The sequence below is a fragment of the Leptidea sinapis genome, chromosome 14 (assembly GCF_905404315.1).
Source record: "Leptidea sinapis chromosome 14, ilLepSina1.1, whole genome shotgun sequence".
Lineage (NCBI taxonomy): Eukaryota > Metazoa > Arthropoda > Insecta > Lepidoptera > Pieridae > Leptidea > Leptidea sinapis.
The window spans coordinates 2,899,223-2,918,892 of record NC_066278.1 but is presented as its reverse complement, the minus strand read 5'-3'; the positions used below and the strand labels follow the sequence as shown (position 1 = coordinate 2,918,892).

The window sequence follows — 19,670 nt, the reverse complement described above, 5'->3', positions numbered from 1 at the left end:
AAGGATAGAAAGTTTAGGCAGTTCGTCAATTTTAAAGGATATTGCCGCAGCCTGGTTGTGTTTTTCTAGTTACTGATTTAAAAATAATATAAGTTCAGCATTAAAAATGACCTCACAGAACGACTCCCGGCAAGACATGACCGCTCGGTGCTGGTCGCGGATGAGCCACGCCAGCGGCGACCGCGTGGCGCGCGGCGACTGTGTCTTGCTGAGGGCGTCCCCGGCGCGAGCACAACCCTTCGTCGCGAGGGTGGCCAGCCTCTGGGAGAACCCTAACGATGGTATGCTTACGTTTACTAATGTGATTTGTATTCGGGAGGGGCAGGCGGGGAACTTCGCTTCGCATGCCAAAAGAATAATTTATAATGGAAATATAAATTCACCGCCATCTATTCGCTTCTAAACGAATTAGATGCTTTAATTTTGTGGAACTGTCTTGACATGTCGCGCGTTTCCTTTGTAGTTTACAATAAATTACTAGATGGCGCTTATCAGTGATTTATTTATTTAAAAATTATATAAATTAACAAAAATCATATTCTGCAATTGAAAAATTGAATAATTTTATCAAATTAGTGTAATGTCATCGCTCCTCGATAAATCTACAAAGCTTGAACGAAATCTAGCCGTTTAAAGTGGGTCAAAATCGCGCCCAAAAAAGTTGGTTACAAACATACAAATATACAAACATACAAGTGAAGCTAATATAAAATAAATATAATAAATAAAGCGTGTAATAAAACTGATTTGATTAAACTTAATCTTAATCGTTTTGTAATTCACAGAAATTTTATTCGATATTTTGCATGAATTACATTTAAAAAAGAATATTATGCAGATAACAGTGACAGATAAAGTTACATGGGATACCGCTTATTCTATATTAAAATATAATTTAGAGTTGAAGGAATGGAGTGAGCAACATAGGTTTTTATCTAATGGGTCCCACGGTCTACATCACATGGGGGCCAGCTGGGACAGCTGTTGTCACCTTGATACTGCTATTCGGCCCTAATATATCTTTACCATAATATAAACGAGTTCTACTACATCTGTGCTCTTTGCTTCAAGGCAATATTTTCCGAGGAGCGGTCAATGAGATATCTAACAATAAATTAGAATTTCTTCCTGTTTATAACGCCATGCTTTTTAGGTCATAGGGCAAATGAAGTTTTAAAAGTTGATTTACCAATAGAAGAAGTGGAAGAGAGAAAGAGGTATATTACGTGGATTTTAAATCACCTTATTGTCTACGGCTATTGTCAGGTGAGATGATGGTGTCCCTGGTGTGGTACTACCGGCCCGAGCACACGGACCGAGGCCGCCTGCCCACCGATGCCCCCGACGAGGTGTTCGCTTCCCGACACAGAGACGCAAACTCCGTGGCCTGCATCGAGGACAAGTGCTACGTGCTGACCTTCAATGAATACTGCAGGTACGGCACACTTTAGCCATCAACTGTCAAAATAAAGGAAGAAAAAATATTTGGCATCGATATGATATTATTATAAACTCCTTTGCAAAAAAACGGACACTTGTATTATTCGAGTACTTTTGGTATTAACAGTTGTAAAAGAGATTTGATGCAACAAAATAATATCAAATAACTTATGTTGACAAAAAATAATGACTTCAATTGACTTTCTCCTTTATTTATATAAAGTTTACAATAAAATAAAATAATGTCGAGTGTGGCCTCCACTGCAATTCTTCGTGGCATACTTTGGACGAGGTGTCTTATGAGTTCTTTGCAATACGCTCGCATTCAGCGGTAATCTAAAAAGTCCCATAGCTACTCATTTTAATTGAGAACGGTTCGTGCTGGCTATCTAACGGATTGGCGGATTCCGACTTCACTTAAGTAATTCTAATAGCTAACGCTGGTTTAACATGAGGAACTAGAAGTTCCTTGATGTAGCATTGTGCATTTAGAGAGCTATTTTCTACGAAAATTTACTCTGGACAATCCTCAAAAACTCACTATACTCAATAACTCTTGTGTTTATAAGTATTAATTTACTTTTTTTGACTTACTCATGTAAGCCTTTTTTGACTTTTGAGTATTTTTGTTGCGTCACTTTGCATATATTGTAATTGAAATGATTTGTAAAACAACTAAAATGTAAATCTTGACTTAAAAGAGTGGCAATGAGTTTCTTGCTACTTCTTCTCATTAGCTCAACCCTTTACGAAGTAGCGGTAAATTCAATAAGAAACAATATTTATATATTTTTTTTTGACATTCATAAGTGTCATTTTTGTGACCTACATGAATAAAGTGTTTTTGAATTTGAATATGCCAGCCCTAAACATGACAGCACCTCCTCCGTAAGGCGTAATTTCTTCAAAACATAACGCTCTCCTATTCTTCTAAGCACTTTATGAGATCGTTCGTCACCAAGAAAAGAGATTCTGGCTTCATCAGTAAATAAAAGCTTGCTTCAGTCTTCATCTGTCCACGTTCGCACGTTCGACTATCTACTTCTAGAAGTCTCCTCCTGATAGTCCATACGCTAACAGTCACATTACTAACATCTTCAAGATTGTTTTAGATGTCATTATAGATAGATTCCAATTTCGTAAAGCTTGGCTTACAATATATCGATTGTCCCTGGGCACAGTATATCGTTTTCTTTCTGATCACCGGTCTTCTTTTCAAAGAACCGGTTTCTTGAAACCTAGTCCAGGCCTGAACAGTGGAACGACTGACACCAAACCGCTCCGACACATAACATTGGTATTTAATTATTAGCCTCCTTAAAGAATAGTCACTATATTGCCAGCGATAATTGTCTTCTCTACCGTATTGCGATATAAAATCTGTCACGAAAAACAAATGTAAACAATTTTACATCAACATTACTTTAATAAAATCACAAAAACCCTTTTTATTTATTTATAGCACAACATTTAAACCAAAGAGAATATTAAAAAATATAACTTTGTAATTTTCAATTTTAGAACATTTTATTTTAATTGTCAATACTTCTGAATACGTAGACAATTGTTTCTAATTGCATAGAAAACCTCTTTTTTTTAAGATTTTCATAGTTGTACAGAAAAGTTTGGGTGTTTTTTTGCAAATGGATTTATAAAGAAAGTTGAAGATGTAATGTTAGGTAAATTTCCATCACAGAACGCTTAAATCACATTTTAAATTTTTAACCTCGTCTTACAGTTTTTATGTAAGAAATTAATAAATAAAATACTTATAGAAGAAGATTCGTTATATAAGACTATATATATATATATATATATATATATATATATATATATATATATATGATAATATAATAAACCATTACTTCGTGTTCCACGCAAAGTTATACTTTCTAGGATATATTGTTTTATAGATAAGGGAGTTAACTTAGATGATTTATGCGTCGTTTAGATTGTGACAGCTGTCAACATTTCGAAAATAAGTAAAGAGCGGCGAACAGTTAGCCACTATTTTCAGGAACGCACGCACACTAAAACAGTGACGGACGTATACCGAATTTAAGACGTTGGTTAAAATGCACACTAAATTAATAAATCCGGCATGTTGTCGAAAGGCACTTTCTGGACGTATCAATTATCTAAGGGAGTTAATATTAACATAAGAACATGCTAACCACACCTTGGTAATGATCTTACATGATTTTATTTGTATACATATAGACTGGCTAAAAGTTATTACTGAGCCATGTATATGTCGCAGCCAACTAGCTTAATTAGCCGTTCAATCAACAGCCGAGCCTCTTTACTAAACAGCGCCGTTGTTACTAGCGGTTTGAATAATATTCAGTGGTTTGATAGGCAAATGACTTGGATCGATGATGTTTCATTTCTTTCATAATCTGTTCATTTCATGTTAGTTCCACTTTCTGCCATTATTTCGCCATATCATTCAGGCCGCCAGTTAAACGGCGCTGTTTAGTAATGACTCTGGGTGATAATAAATAATAAGAGCTATATGATAATGGTATGTAATAAATTATTAACTCACCAATATCCATTTAAGGTATAAGAAACGACTAAAAGCAATGAAGGAAGGTATAACAATAGCACCATCGATTGTACCAGCCCTTCCATCGAGCGAAGTGACACCCGCAGTAGCCCCCAACGATACAAAGTTACCACCTTCAGTCTCTCCAGAGCTCGTTCTATTCTGCCGAAGGATATATGACTTCAGGTCAAAGAAGATACACGAGCCGAACAAGTGAAATAGCGGGAAAAATAACATGGACTCAATTTAAACAAGACAAGAAACGATGTCATAGAGTATATATAAGACTTAGCCCAAGAGAACTAACTCTGTGCATCTGTGAGATAGCGGTTTTTTCATTCGTGGAGGTGAAAGAAGTAGTGTCTCGATTTAATACAAACTTTTTCGATTTCAGTAGCGTGTGCGTATTATTCGTAACAGTTTTTTTTTTTTATCTTTTGAAATGCGTTCCATTGCTTTCAATGTCGTAGATGATGATTTTGTAGTTATTTTGCTACTATCATTTGCTGGTTGATAATAATGTTGATAAATGATGCCTTTTTATAAAAGTTAAGTAGATGTAAGTGGTGAATGCATAATTATTGTGAATAGATTCTTTTGCTTATGAGAAACTGTGCCCGACTTCATACTTCCGTAGGTGACTATTAAGAGATAAATAAATTAATATAATAACATTATTGTTGTTTATGTGGATACTTCTTCATACTTATTAAAATCCCGACGCATTTATATTAAATTTATATAGTATTGATTCATCACCATTTGTAACTATTATGTTTTGTCCGGTATATTACTTTTGATCATCTTATAAATGTTCTGTTTTGTAATGAAAAATCGGATACTCGCACAATAATAAACAAATATTTGTTTAAAATAAAAACTTTCATGTATTTACGCGAAATCCTGTAGACACGGACCCCAGTTACACCTCGGCTTTACTCCATTACTATTTTAGAAATCATGCTTTTATATGTGTATTTCAAAAACATAGTATAGTTTATAGATTTAAAATCAGTAAGTAGGTTCTCATGACGAACATGAATGTTACAAGCTTGTCATGGGCTGAACCTGAAATATTAACTGCAGTAATTTTCTTAACAGTACAAATTTATTTTCGATATCTTATAAGGTACTGGTAAGTTTTATCCTACTTTTACCTGGCATAATTAAAGTTTTAGAAGCTCATGTAATAATTTGAAATAATTCAGATTATTATAATAATACTTAAGTAGGTATACCATAACCTACTGTTACGAGAAGTCCTAAGTAATACAATTCAGTCAATGTTTCTACGTAACTGTAAAAAAATATGATACCATGATGTTTTTTTGGTAACCAGGCAATAAAATCTTATAAAAAATGAGGTTCATATGTAGTCATTGACAATGAACTGAGTTTTGGCCGCACATAATTAACCAATCTGTAGTAAAAGATAATGCGAACGTGTAGCTAAGTCTCTTTTACTTATCTGTGGCAAACATTGACACATGATGTGGATAACGCGTAGATAGAAGATGAACAATAGATGCGTCGCTAAAATAATAATAATAACGTGACAGAGACACATAAATTAGATTGGTATTGAGAGTAAGCGAGATGCACCACAATATCTGCTATCCCTTTCGCGTATGCGATTTTTTTGCTCGGACCCAGTTCGGCTCCCAAGAAATAATGGCTGCCGTGGTGAAATACGGTTTAATGAAATTCTGATTGAATAAATTCTGATTTTTGATATGTAATTGAGTGATTTGGTGTGAATTTGTGAATTTAGTTATTCTTTACATGGGACGTTGTTGTTTATTACGTTGTACAGTTCGTACTACAGAATGAAAAAACATAGCACATGTCACAGACTATAGCTATCTCATTTACATACGCTGACAGCGAATCTAGCGGCCATCTTCTATCTACGGTATAACGACACCATTCTGAATATTTGAGACACATTAGCAAAAGTCATATAGACTTACAATATAGAAGCGTATAGACGATCTGACAGCCGATAATTCCTGAACAATTTTGAATTGTCAATGTGCTTATCTAGTGGTTTATTAATATTCTTTATATTACATATATAATTTGTTGACTGTTTACGACTTGTCAATGAAAATCAGTAACAATAACAATAGATTCGCTTTCCTCCTCTACCTTGCTGTATCTCCGTTAGAGATATATGTTCTTCCCTCTCGCACGTTTTTTTTCGTCTAAACGCTGGTATATTGTAAGTCTGTGGCAAAAATTAAGTAAATAAATATTGCATTGGTATCTAATAATATAAATTTGACACGGTCTTTTGCAATTTAATATTAAAATAAGACGTTATTCCAGAAAAACGTTCCAAACCACAATCATATCGAAATTTAGTTAAAAACACATAACTGGTCACGTGATTCATATTAACGGACTGACAAAAATGGCAGACCTACTGCTTTACCTACTACTTTGAATGACATAATGACTTAGTAGCCCAACCAACATGTATGGAATACACTAATATTTGTTAAACTTTAAACACGAATTCCTTAAAATGTGATGTTTGTGGCTTGAAACGATTTTCATTAACTACGTCGAATTGAGAATTAACACTACGAAACATTGATTTCAGCAATTGTATTCAAGGAAGTTTTACTTTTACTCTACTTATTTATTATAAGACTGATTTTAAAAATCAATTTTACAGTTTACACAGTTTTCAGTTACCTTTATTAAAAATCAATGTGTAGAAAATGACATATAACAGCGTTACAGTCAGAAAACAAATATTTACTTACAAAATAAACACATGGGAACATTGTAACATATTTTAAATATAATATTAGTGAATAGTTTAATAGTATACTTAGCATGTGAGATGAAAAGTGAAGAACGAATGTTGTGGTAAATCTTGCGATGCGATTGAATAAAACGTCTCAAACTCAAAACAAATTGAGACTTGATCGGTTTGAGACGTGCTATATTTATATACAAGTTTCGTAATGTTATGTAATGAATAGAATTTCACCTTTTGTGGTAAACTTTTATTTATCTGAATGTAGTCTTAAACTAATAAATACCTGGGTTACCATTTAACTCATTAAAAAGAGAAAAATATTCTACATACTTGAAAGAAGATTAACACTTTTCGATTTTGGGTATTCCCAGGATTTATTATGACGTCGGTCTCGTTTCCAACTTATAGCTGTGTAAATGAGTCATTCTTAGGCACTTGTCCCAACACCGGCCATGATAGAAAATCAAGAAGGCCTAGAAACGCATCACGTTGGCGTCTGGTATTCCACGACCACGCGTTTTTCAAGAAATTTCACGCACAGCCACTTCGTGGAATCAATTACCGGCTGTTGTTTTTCCGAACCGATACGACTTAGGGACCTTCAAGAAAAGAGCATACTCACACCTCAAAGGCCGGCAACGCATCTCTCGCAGATGTTCATGGGCGGTTGCCTCACCACTCCCATCCCGTGAGCCTCTTGCCCGTTTGCCTTCTCTTATATAAAAAAAAATTGTGGCTTGCTGTAGACAGCATGCGAGAGCCCACTGCTCACACTGTAGTTGAACATTGCTCAGCATTATTTTTCTTTAGTGGCTTTTGTCGCTGCGACAAACTAGTATAGAGTCCTCGCTAGTCGCCAGCAGCGTGAACACTCAGCGATCAACTGTTAATACCTATGTGTCTCTGTTCTACGTTTGTTGGGCGAGAAAATAGTAGACAGCGGTGGGACAAATGCCTTATCACTTATCGAAACGTTTCTAGAGTTACTCGAAGCGACGTTAAATTATGTCTTCATTTTGGCATGGTCTAATGATCATGGGTAATCCCAAACATCAAATCCATTAAGCAATTGTTTACATTTAAAACATAAAACGCTTTATTAAAAGAATCAAACATCGGACCAAAGGTATAAACCGAAACATTTTAACTTCAAAATGTTATTCAGAAAATGGGCTCCGATGTTTAAACTTGACTTTAAACAATAATAACATTAAAAACAGAATTCTTAAATAAATTTATAATGTTATTAATAACGAAATCTTTTAATTATTATTAATACAATACACGGCGAGATTATGTATGTACTTTCAGTGTGTTTTTAATTTCAAGCATTTTTAATGCTTCGTGGATTATTGTTACAACCCAGTTCCATCTAGATATTGGTTTAAAAATAATGTGCCAATCATGATTGCTTGAAAAAGGGAGAAATTTAATAAAATCATGGATTATGGCAATAAAGTTTGAATGAAACATATGAGAACCAATCATAACAGGGGCTCCTAACTTATAAATAAATATGTTTGACGTTACATTTCTTTAGTCGATCGTTAAGGGCATTTTACCTATAATGTGTATTTTATTAATGTTTTAAAATTGTGTAAAATTAAATTATTTTTCTTTACAATACCTGCAAGTTATCATTATTATATTAAATATTGTTGTTTTTGGTTTTATTTAACATATTTTCTAAGTGCGCGCAAACCAGTGAGAATAAGACAAATAACTTAATGGTGATTGGCCTTTTAAATTAAGGTATTTTAGATCAGTGTGTCCTATTACAAAATGTAAGTTTGTTTGGTAAACATCGGCCCTTCATTATGGCACCATGCACACTATAAAAGGAAAGAAAGAGGGTAGCTAGGAAAATATTATGTAAAGACTTTAAAAGTGGACTTTATTTGCAGCAAGGTTACCATTTAATTTGTGTAAAATAGTCAACAATTTGTTTATTCAAAGCCATGTTCTTTCTCCTTTATTCTAAATATTTTGTAATGTTTTTGATAGGGCTATTAATAAAAAACTGATTAATATATATTGATTTTCATAAAGTAAATTAAAGCGAGTTAACACTACTTTCGTAAATTGAAAGTGGTTTGGCACTGAAAAATACATATTATGCAAATTGGGATCAGTTTGGTAGGATTATCACTAATAGTATATTTATTTGTTTGAGCTACGGCTTAGAAATTCATGCATGAAATTCATGCTTTTTCATTGCGCCACTAAAGGGAATCAAACATTTTGTAGCTCATGTTTGAAGTATATCTATTCCGTATGAGTAGCAGATTATAACTTTTTATAGTGATTTTGTATGCCTATTTAGAATAAAAATATTTGATTTCGAATTGTATTAATGACAGACATTAACATAGTCTACAACTTGACAATGATCAATGAGAGTCGGATTTTCTAACTGTGTTAACCATAACTTATTGGCTTACGGTTGGCTAGATGATTACAAAAACATCTACCGCACAAGAACTTTTTCCTGTGTAAAAGCTAAAATTATAAGCTGTCGTTAAAGTCATTACGAGGGGATTGGCAAATCAAAATATAATGTCTCACTGGGGTCGTTGCCAAAGCTTATGGTTTCAGTAATTCTTATACTTTGCTTGATGCCAAAAATTTGCAAGAAATTCTTAAACTTAATTATTTTACAAATCTCTTTTTATTTTAAGATTTAAGTTATCAGTGTCATATGCGTATGAAAAATATATCTTTGAATGAGGTTGTTATGAAGACAGTACCAGGAATGGCTTCAAACATCATTTGAGTAAATAACACATGTATTCACAGGACTTTTGGCTACGTAACGATATTATTATATAAATATTGGTATTAATCGTTTGTTTCGTGTTTTCGTGGGGCGTTTTCGGCCGGTTCATTTTCATTTGCATATGACATTGATAACATTACTTATTATTAACTAACTGTAGAGAAATGAGTAAATTCCATAATAATACTTATAATTGTTTAGATAAGTGAGCTCCCCCTTGCTTGTAGTTGATTTTTTTTTAAATGTTACCTAGAATTGAACGACCGCAACCCTCTTATAGTCAATGATAATTTTTAGACCTAGGTGTACTAATAAGAAAATACCTTGTTTTTATTATTTATTTGTTTCAATGGAAATTATATAGGTATATTTTTATTATTGTAACCTACATAGTTACGTTGGCTGTAATTTAATATTGATGTAAAATTAATATATGTATTTTTATTTCAACAATAGTTTTATTTCAATCTCTTGCTCTGTAACAAAGAGAATATAATCCTACATAAGCCTCGTTAGAAGTTTTAAAGTCATACTCGGGTGAAGTACGAGCATCAGAGTTGTGAGATGTCCTTAGAATATAGTCATGCCATGGTGGACTTCTAATATACTTTTCAGAAGGAAGATAAAGAAAACCCACCTGCCTGACTTACGGTAGGTAATCTCCAAAGGGTCACCACACAACGAGTGGTTAGTCAAGTTCAGTTAACGATCGGCTAATGCGTCCAACTGGTATTCTATTAGCGGAGTACCACTCAACCATTATTATTATTATATTAATTATCATTCAACCACCACAATCATCTGGCTACGACATACGTGGTCATATAGAAATTACTTCACACAAGCGAAGTGTTACTGGGATTTGTTATATCAATAACATACATTATTTTCGAAGGTTGTTAATGAAATTATGTTGTGAATAAATGAGCTTCCTTGTGCGGTATTTCCAGAACGATACGAAATGGGTATCTTCAAAAAACACCTACCTTAATGGCCAGTAACGCTCCTGAGATTCCCCTGGTGTTGCAAGAGAATGTGGGCGGTAGGTGACTGTACGCTTGTTGGTCCTCCTTTTGAATAAAAAAAAAAGATGCGTTGGGAGACCATATGTAGATACCTAGATATGAATATTATGAAGGTACAGGTTGCAGGCTCATAGCCAGAAGTTTTGACATCGGCTGAGTGTAACAATTTTTTCACTACAGTGAATCGATGCCACCAAAAATTTTCATCATAAATTACTATAATATAGAAGATACTGGAAAAAAATCTGTGACGCCATGCTGCCGAAATACTTCTTTAGCAATTTCCCTCAAGAGACGACTGGTTATTTTTTATGGAAAAGGAAGATCGACTTACTTTACTTCAGATGGAAAGTGATCACGCTCTCATGAAATACGAGAAGAATCACAGGAGTGTAGCCTCCTACGTGGGTGCGCTCCACACTAGGAAGCTGATTAAAAGGTTGGGTAGAACGTGGTCGACCATCATGCAATCTTAAACTACAGATTATAACTTGTTATGTTTTAAAGTGATAACCTCACTTCTGGGATTAATTGCACATATAGAAGTTGAAAACAAAATTTTATGAATGATGCGGAATCAAAACCCGCGACCTCTCGCGTTCCATGCTAGCGCTCTTCCAATGAGCAAACCGTTCGAGTGACGTATCGTTGTTAAAATCTTGTATGTCAAGTCAATTTCCTAATATGCAAATACTGGAGTTGAGTAGGTTTACAACTGTAAAGTAGACTCTGAAAATGAAGCCACAACCTGAGAGTTGAACAAAGCATACAAGATTTTATGTTAACTAACTTATTCCTATTTCAATTTACAACTGAGGTAGGTACGAGTAGCATAAAATTTAAATAAAACGCCCGATCGTGGAGTAAAAATACAAGACAAAGAAAATAATCTCTTCTAATATTATAAATATAAATGTAAGTTTGTTAGTTACGCTTTCATCGCGAATAAGAGGTTTGGAGGGGTTGAAATAGGGGTGGAAGTTTGTACGGAAGTTCGTCATTATCAAAGATGTATTTAGGCACTTGATAAGAAATAAATATTTGTTGTAGCATGACTACGTTGGATGGACTAGACCAACTTGGGAAAGGACATAAGCTACCAATTGTTGTCAAAAAGGGCATAAACGGGTTGAAAGTGTAAATGTTTTACATTTACATTCGTCAATTTCGGAGATAAAATCATGAAACTTTATAAACAAAGTTAATAAACATTCGTTCCAGCGTTTTTGAAACTGTAACCTTTATGGGGTTGAAATAGGATATCAAAATCGCAGGGAAGCCCAAACAAATTGTGGTAATAGTATCAAAATGATATGGCGAATGATATTTTACACAGATTACAAGGACAGAATCCAAATGCTTCATAGAAACATTTAATTTACCATGATGCGCTAACAAAGCTCGAAAACTAAGTGATGGCCTAATAGTTACTAGTTACTAAAACCTTTTTTTTATGACATTAAGGGACGAGACGAGCAGGACGTTCAGCTGATGGTAATTGATACTACAATGCAGTTCCGCTCAAGATTCTTGAAAAACCCAAAAATTCTGAGCGGCACTACAATTTCGCTCGTCTCCTTGAGACAAAAGATGTTAAGTCTCATTTGCCCAGTTATTTCACTAGCTACGGCGCCCTACCTAAACACAATAATGACTACACATTACTGCTTCACGGCAGAAATGTGTGCCGCCGTTATGGTACCCATAATCCAGCCGACATCTTGTGCAAAGAAGCCTCCCACTGGTAACTGTAATATTTAATGCGAGAACTAGATTACGATAATAAATATTGGGGGCCCTTCCACGTTTGAATCCAGAACATAGACTAGTCTATGACACAGCTAATCAAAAAGTTGTCAGTGGTAAAGGTGGTTTGTTTGTATCCTTAGCCTTTCTATTAAGCATACTATTAGCTCAAATCCGGAAAGATAAATGATTTGCTGTTGCAACGGAATAGCTGCTACGCTACATAGTGGAGGGCACTCAATTCTTAAACTTAGCTCATGAGGAAATGTCAACGCAGTGAGCGCGGAAGAATGTTGCAGCAGTGCAATCTGTTGGTTTGGAATAAATGTGCAATAATGATACCACAAAAGGGCAATTGTACCCCTATATAGCATAAGTACCTTATCAGGTTATATTAGACTTTAGACAGACCCTACTGGTACCAACTAGACCTACTACCAAGTAGGCGTAGTAGTACCCCGACAGATGAATACCAAAAAAAGTTCTGTCTGATTAAAATATGCGAGTATAAGTACACAGTGATTTACAAGCAGGACAATATGCAGCTGGTCTTTCAAAATTCGGAGAATATTATATGCCAACAGAGTGTAACGGTGTGTATGCCAATTTTGATCGATGCCGACAAATGAGACCAAAGCCAGGCCAGTAGGCCAGATAAACGAACAAATGTCAGCCGTAGAGGGAGATATTGCCGATTACCTCTCAGTAATTAGTTATTATTATTAGTTATTGATGCTGAACAGGTGACATCGTATCCTGAAGAGTTCCTCAACTCTTTAGAATTACCAGGAGTGTCTTCCCGTAAGTTGAAGCTGGAAGTTGGTGTTCCAGTCCTGTTGATGAGAAATCTTCACGCACCAAGGCTAATGGTACCAACACGCCTACAAATAATTCATCTGGGACGCAATACTATAATTACTTAATACCTATAATCATGACTGGCATGGACTGGAATGGCAAAGAAATGTTTTGATTTCCCGTTTTCCAATAATTCTGACTGATTTGCCATTTCATTTAAAAAGAGTGCAGTTTCCCCTGAAAGCATCAAAATTTGCAATGTATTAAACCCATATTTTTTTAAAAAAGGTAGTAGGTATAATACAATACTTACCTACACACTTTTACACAAATATCGTGGCCCAAGCTAGGCATGTGCTATGAGTTGCAAGACAACGAGATATATACTACGATGTAATTACTTATATTTAAAAAAAACATCCATATTCACATGAATGTTTGCACATATCTGGATTCGAACTCGGGACCTGCTCAGTGGGTAGGGACTAGGGTCACTAACCACTGAGCTATATGGATCGTCTACTTAACGTACGTGCAATTTCCAGTTTAATTGGTCGAGTTGTAATATTTTCTCTTTCAAAAAATTGTAATGTAAAATTGTTAAATTATTACTAATATTTAATTGAAATCTTTAACTTTGGCTTAACTATCTTACCCTTGAATTACTCGTTATTGAGGTATTTTGGAATGAATATTTATAGAAAAAAGAAACATACCGCTTTGATTATGTACAATATATAATATGAAAAACGCTCACAATAAAATTATTCATTGACGGTTAGGTGTTTCGGGTACCTACCCGTAAAGTTTCGGGCGTTGTAGTGCGTAAGCCTACTAGAAGTGAATATCACGAACGGGTAACTAAGAAATAGCACAACGAACAAGGCACCACTCTGTTGGTCGTTAACTCGTTAAAAAACAAACGTTTCTAACTTTTCGGTGACTTTAACTTACAAAAAGAAATGGACGCACTTGTTTTTTTTTTTGGTAGGTAGGTAGGAAGTATATGGGTAGGTACCTACCTACCAAGTCACCCATGTAGTATTGTCCTCGAAACACAGGTCGAGGAATATTATTCCATAGTAAGTCGTAGAATGGTCATTGAAAATCGCACTTTGGAGGAATACCACATATCCAGATTATAACTAATATAATAGCCATATTGTTCGAGCTGGATCAAACTCAAATATTTTTATTCAAAATAGGATTTATAATCACTTATTGAACGTCAAAAATCTACCACCCATTCAAAAGAGACTGCCTCAGACCTGAGAAGAATGGGCGCAAGAAACTCAGCGGGCTTTTTTTTATATAAAATATGGATTACAATGTAATATCGTACAATGAACATTTATAATTAAAGAGCCTGAGGGTGTTCGCTTTAATCCCAGTCCGTGGTGTCATTAAGAAAATCGTTTATGCTATAATAACTCACTTTCCCACACAAACGTTTTTTAACAATTCTTTTAAATTTCGTAACACATTTGTTTTGTACATTTTCTGGGATCATATTGTAGAAGCATATACATCGCCCAACAAAAGACTTACTAACTCGACCCAACCGAGTAGTAGGCATAACAAGTTTATGTTTGTTCCTGGGACGTACTAGATCAGAGATGAGACCGAACTCCATACGTGGCCTGGTGTACGGTGTCGCTCTATTTATGCCTTCTAGTTTCGCCTTTTAAATGGAATTAATCGCTCAATAGCAATCGTTCGAATTTTTGAGACCAAATATTCCGATACTATTGGAGGCATAAAGGGGAATAAATCATGAGCTCCAACGGTGTGCATAGTTAATTAAAAGGCATAAAAGGCGAATTTTCTCAAAATTCCTTTAGAATTCTTTTCTAATAACTACTAGATACTACTACCGCTTCGGAAACAAATGGCGCTCTGAGAGAGGCAATTCAAATAAGCTTTCTTTTTTTTTTTCAATCTTATGTGTAATAAAACAACAAAATATTGGTATATAATACTTTATTTAAAAATAAAATTACACCATCAAATGCATATAGGTACTACAAATGCAATAAAATTGAATAATCTTCCAAAGGTGGTTATATTTTAGTGGCGCACTTCCTGTCTGTAACTAAGTATGTTGATATTAATATTTTCTATAAGCCGTTACAAAGAAACATAGCGATCAGCGCTATGACATAGTTTAATTTACAACCAGGTAATAAATATATTTATCATAATTAATTACTGGAACCAAAATATGTTAATATTATTTTATATTTCGATGCCTTATTAAAACTTGATCGTAATGTTCTGTTGGTCTGGTTCTGTAATCTGGTTGTTATTAAATGATACTTATACTAGGTTCCTATGAAAATGTTTTATGTGTTTTCCCAGAGACACTTTCACCTCGTACTTCTAAATTGTCTATGCAATATATAAAAAACTTTTTTGCTCTTTCAGAATTTTCTAATGTTCGAATTTTAAAAACAAAACAACAGTCAAAGAAGTATCTAATGGTTTGAATACTTCTTTGACTGTTGATAATGGTACTATTAAACTGGGTATTTAGATTGTAGCTAGTTACTTTTAATTTGCTACACTCTTTAGAAAAAACAGAATTAGTTAAGATTAAAATTAATTTGAGCACAATAATTCATGTCAAACTGCATCACCTAAGCATCCTAAATATTTACGGCCTTACAAATAAACTTGGTATGCCTTAGAACAAACCAAGAATATGCAAAATGTTAACAATTAGACAGTTTGCTTATCATTGCTATAATCTGACGTATAACGTTTCCCGCGTTTATTTGCAAGGCAGCTTGTCATTCGGAAAACTTCAGAATTATCATAGCATCGAGTGTTATCAGCAATATAGTCAACATTTCTATATTATTTTTAGATATAACTTTATAATATAGGTATAAGGAATCAAATTTGAGAAAATAAATGCCATATACCAAGTTTTTTTTTTTGGAAAAGGAGGACAAACGAGTTAATTTGTATGGCCATTAATTTACAAATAACATAGCTACTATACAATACTTAGCATGTTTAAACAATAATACACTATATACTTTGCATTATCAACTTAATACTAAGAACCCAAAAAATAAAGAGATAATAATCTGGTTTAATATCTAAATATTAGCATCTAAGTTTAATAGTGATTGATGTGAGAAAAAAAAATATTTGTTTTTTTTTTGGTATTATTTACCCAACACACTTTTTTTTTATACACAAAAGTCATCAAAATTCTAATAAGCTGCTGGATATAGAAGTTCTAGTCAACAGTTATTGGCACATTGTAATAACTAGTAAATGCAAGATATACAAGTGACTTGTCAACTAATTTTTAGTTCAGCATTACAGAACTTCTCAATAATCTAGCAAAACGTTATAGTTTCATTTTTCACATTTCAACCAATACTTTTAGGTCGGTAGATGATCTCAAGACTGAAAGTTTCAATAACATTCAAATTTAAAATATAAAACATTATATTTTAATAACAATTTATATTTACAAATTTTTGGCAATCTGTTCAGGTGTTTAAATGATAGCCACTTGAAGTCTTTCTGTTCGATGACAAATGCTAGATCTAATATTTTTATACAAAATAATTAGAAATCAGTTCGACAGTCCATCACTCGTGCACTCCATCAGCTTACGAGTTCCCCGCCGAGTACCAAGGCGTGCGCAGGTAGGAGCTGGCCTGTTCCATCAGCCATTTGCCAAAACTAACCTTAAGCAATTTTCTCCCATACCACGTCTATCAAGAACTTATAACTCCATCTGTGGTGAAGTAGATATTTTTAAAGATTCTTTACCTGCTTTTAAAAAAAATATTACGAGATTGTTAGGCGCCAAAATATGATTAATATTCTTCTTCTTCTTTTTTTTCCTTCTTTTCAAATTCATATCTTGATTTTATAATTTTTGCTTTATTTTATATAATTGTTTTCTGTGCATGTTGTGACACCTTAATTTGTTGTACATTCAACTCATTATTTGTTAATATTTGATATATTTTAAGCGTATTAGAATGTAACAACTACTGGTTGTCCTATAAATAAATAAATAAATAAATATTGTTTAATATAGCCATCAAAACATGACCATTACACTATTTTTTATTAAAGTTAATTATTTAATTATTAAAGTTAATTATTTTCAAAGCTTCAAAAAGTCAATGTTTTTAACTAGTCACCTATATTTTGAATTAACAAAGAATAAGGTAATTTAGATATTACATTATTATTATTTAAACCGTGGATTACCCCAGTTTCTTAAAACTCTTGACAAATCTCGCCACATCTGCAGTTCTGCAGTGACCACAATTCATGCAGTTGGATTGAAATATCAGCTTCAACTCAATAATAATATAATTATGTGAGTACCTGTACTAATAATAACATTATTTAAGTTCCGCAATGATAAAAGTCAAATCAACATATATAATATATACATGAGAACATACAAATCAACATCCCACGCAATGGTTACACACACTAAGTTAAAAAACAAATTATATTTTCGCAAATGGTGTTTTAAGATGTAAAATAATTTCATACATCAATCAACATCTTAAATAGATTGAAACTAAATCTAAAAAATATTTTAACTCAAGGAAGCAAGTTAATAAAAACATTGAATTAACTAGAACTAAATAAATACATGCACACACAGTAACCACATTTTTTTATGTAAAAGGGGGGCAAACAGGCTAGAGGCTCATGTGATGGGGAGTGTTGAGGCAACCGTCTATGAACATCTGCAAAACCGGGGTCAAGACATGTGTTGCCAGTCTTTAAGGTGGGAGTATGCTCTGTGTTTCCAAATGCTTTAATTATAACAATATTATATTCTCTTGTGTAAGTGGACATACTACATTAATGCTTTCATTTCAAATTAATGTTTAAATCAATCTATCAAATCAGTATAGGTTTTTTACAGTAAACAATTAAGCATATATACATATCCAAATAGTTCAAATACACTAACAATGTTCTATAAACACGGACAATAAGGTTTTTATTGCTAGATCCATTTAAAACTCTCCACAATACCTTAATATTACAATATTATATTATATAATATATAAGCATTAAACATACCATATTTTGTAACAATAAGTTTTGGTTTACATAATATAGAATACAATTAGGCATAGAGGTTGTTAATAAAATACATTACAATTTTCAGTATCCACATTTTATGAAAAACAAATAAATACTTAACAATTTAATCGATATAGAAATAGAAATATCTGCAGACATTTATATGCAAAGTAAACATATTTAATTAACATCCTCATTAAATACAATCACAAGAATGAAGCTAACAACAACATCTATGAGATTACTAAACCTAGAAGTTACAACAGCTGTTTGTTTTCCGAGCAGTCTTATAGAATGCTTTACTGTGCATTGAGAGACTGTTCGACTTCTCAACTAAATCATCCAACTTCTCACCTCGGTCTAAAACTGCTTTTATTGTGTCATGAAGAATAATTTTAGTTTCATCCAAGTCATTTTGTATCTTTGTTAATGCATCAGCTTCTCTTGGGTTTTGATATTTAGCTAAATACTGAGGTAATAGCGGGAAATCCACTGTAGTTTCATTTCCAGTAGGCCAAGAGGCTGCTGGTACTTTAGCCGAGAACTCATCCAATATTTTAGTGATTAATGTGTGTGCCACTCTATTGGGATACTCATGATCAGAAATGAGGACACCCGCGAGATTATCAGCTCTAACATAAACTTGAAGCATATATTCACCTTCTTTCACTGACTGCCTTGAAGCAGGCTGAGTCCTTTCAACAATTGTTCTACTAACAAATGTCATAAACTCTTGTACAGAGGATCGTTGAAAGAAACTGAAACTCTGCAAGTCGTATGCAGCTTTTAGAATTGTGGCACTATTTACATCTTTATACAGCACACCCAGACCGTACACTTTCACCATTTTAGTAAGTTATAAGCCTGCAAAAAAATTGGGTTCAGTGAATCTAATAAACAAATGGAATATCGCGAGGAATAAGCAGATAGCAATAATGGTATTTTACGCACTTTCGTCCGTTTAAAAAAATTTAGATCGAAGTTTCTAAAAATCAATCATTAAAGTTTACGTCAATATCAACACACCAATAAATAATATATACTCTTTCTTCTGTTGGTAACAGCTAAGATAATCTATTCTGTTTTCACCAGAAAATTTATAAATATCCTTTAAAACAAATATTCGCAAGAATTTTAAGAAAAATTACTAATTTCCACACAGTTCACGTTCATTGATTTATCTACATAACCTTTGGGTCAAAGAGAATATAACCACTACCGTAGGGCCTTGAATTATCTTGAATTGATGACAATTGACACAACAGAGTAGATACCTTTGTATAAAAGGGTTATGAATGTACGGTCACTAACGTGCAATCGTCTATTTCGTGGGTGCCGTTCATCAGGAATATCTCAAATTATTACTGTAAAGCACGTAAATTTTAGTTTGGTGAAAACAAAGAACAAATAAAGTTGATTATAAAACCATAAATACTTTTATTTTCAAGTGGTGCTTTACCACGATTGCCATTAATGCTTGAGAAT

General features: G+C 33.5%; 2 protein-coding genes across 4 annotated transcripts in view; one reads left to right on the top strand and one right to left on the bottom strand.

Annotated features, from left to right (window-relative positions):
* LOC126968060 (uncharacterized) overlaps positions 1 to 9,987 on the top strand; it is a 117,669-nt gene extending 107,682 nt beyond the window's left edge. The window contains exons 8-10 of the mRNA XM_050812863.1: positions 119 to 281; positions 1,267 to 1,435; positions 4,004 to 9,987. Of these exons, the coding sequence (XP_050668820.1) occupies positions 119 to 281; positions 1,267 to 1,435; positions 4,004 to 4,205 (534 nt within the window). The 3' untranslated portion in view covers positions 4,206 to 9,987. The remainder of the gene's footprint in view (positions 1 to 118; positions 282 to 1,266; positions 1,436 to 4,003) is intronic.
* Positions 9,988 to 15,066: 5,079 nt separating this feature from the next.
* LOC126968091 (synaptobrevin homolog YKT6) lies at positions 15,067 to 19,376 on the bottom strand. Of its 3 annotated transcripts, none has more exons than XM_050812907.1 (2): positions 19,137 to 19,376; positions 15,067 to 19,049 (listed from the first exon to the last, which is right to left on the bottom strand). In XM_050812907.1, the coding sequence occupies exon 2, from the start codon at positions 19,030 to 19,032 to the stop codon at positions 18,436 to 18,438; it is 597 nt and encodes a 198-aa protein (XP_050668864.1). In that variant the 5' UTR covers positions 19,033 to 19,049; positions 19,137 to 19,376; the 3' UTR covers positions 15,067 to 18,435. The 3 variants fall into 3 exon arrangements, with proteins under 3 accessions (XP_050668864.1, XP_050668863.1, XP_050668865.1); XM_050812906.1 differs by having other exon boundaries at positions 19,212 to 19,376; XM_050812908.1 differs by having other exon boundaries at positions 19,229 to 19,376.
* Between the last annotated feature and the right edge of the window lie 294 nt (positions 19,377 to 19,670).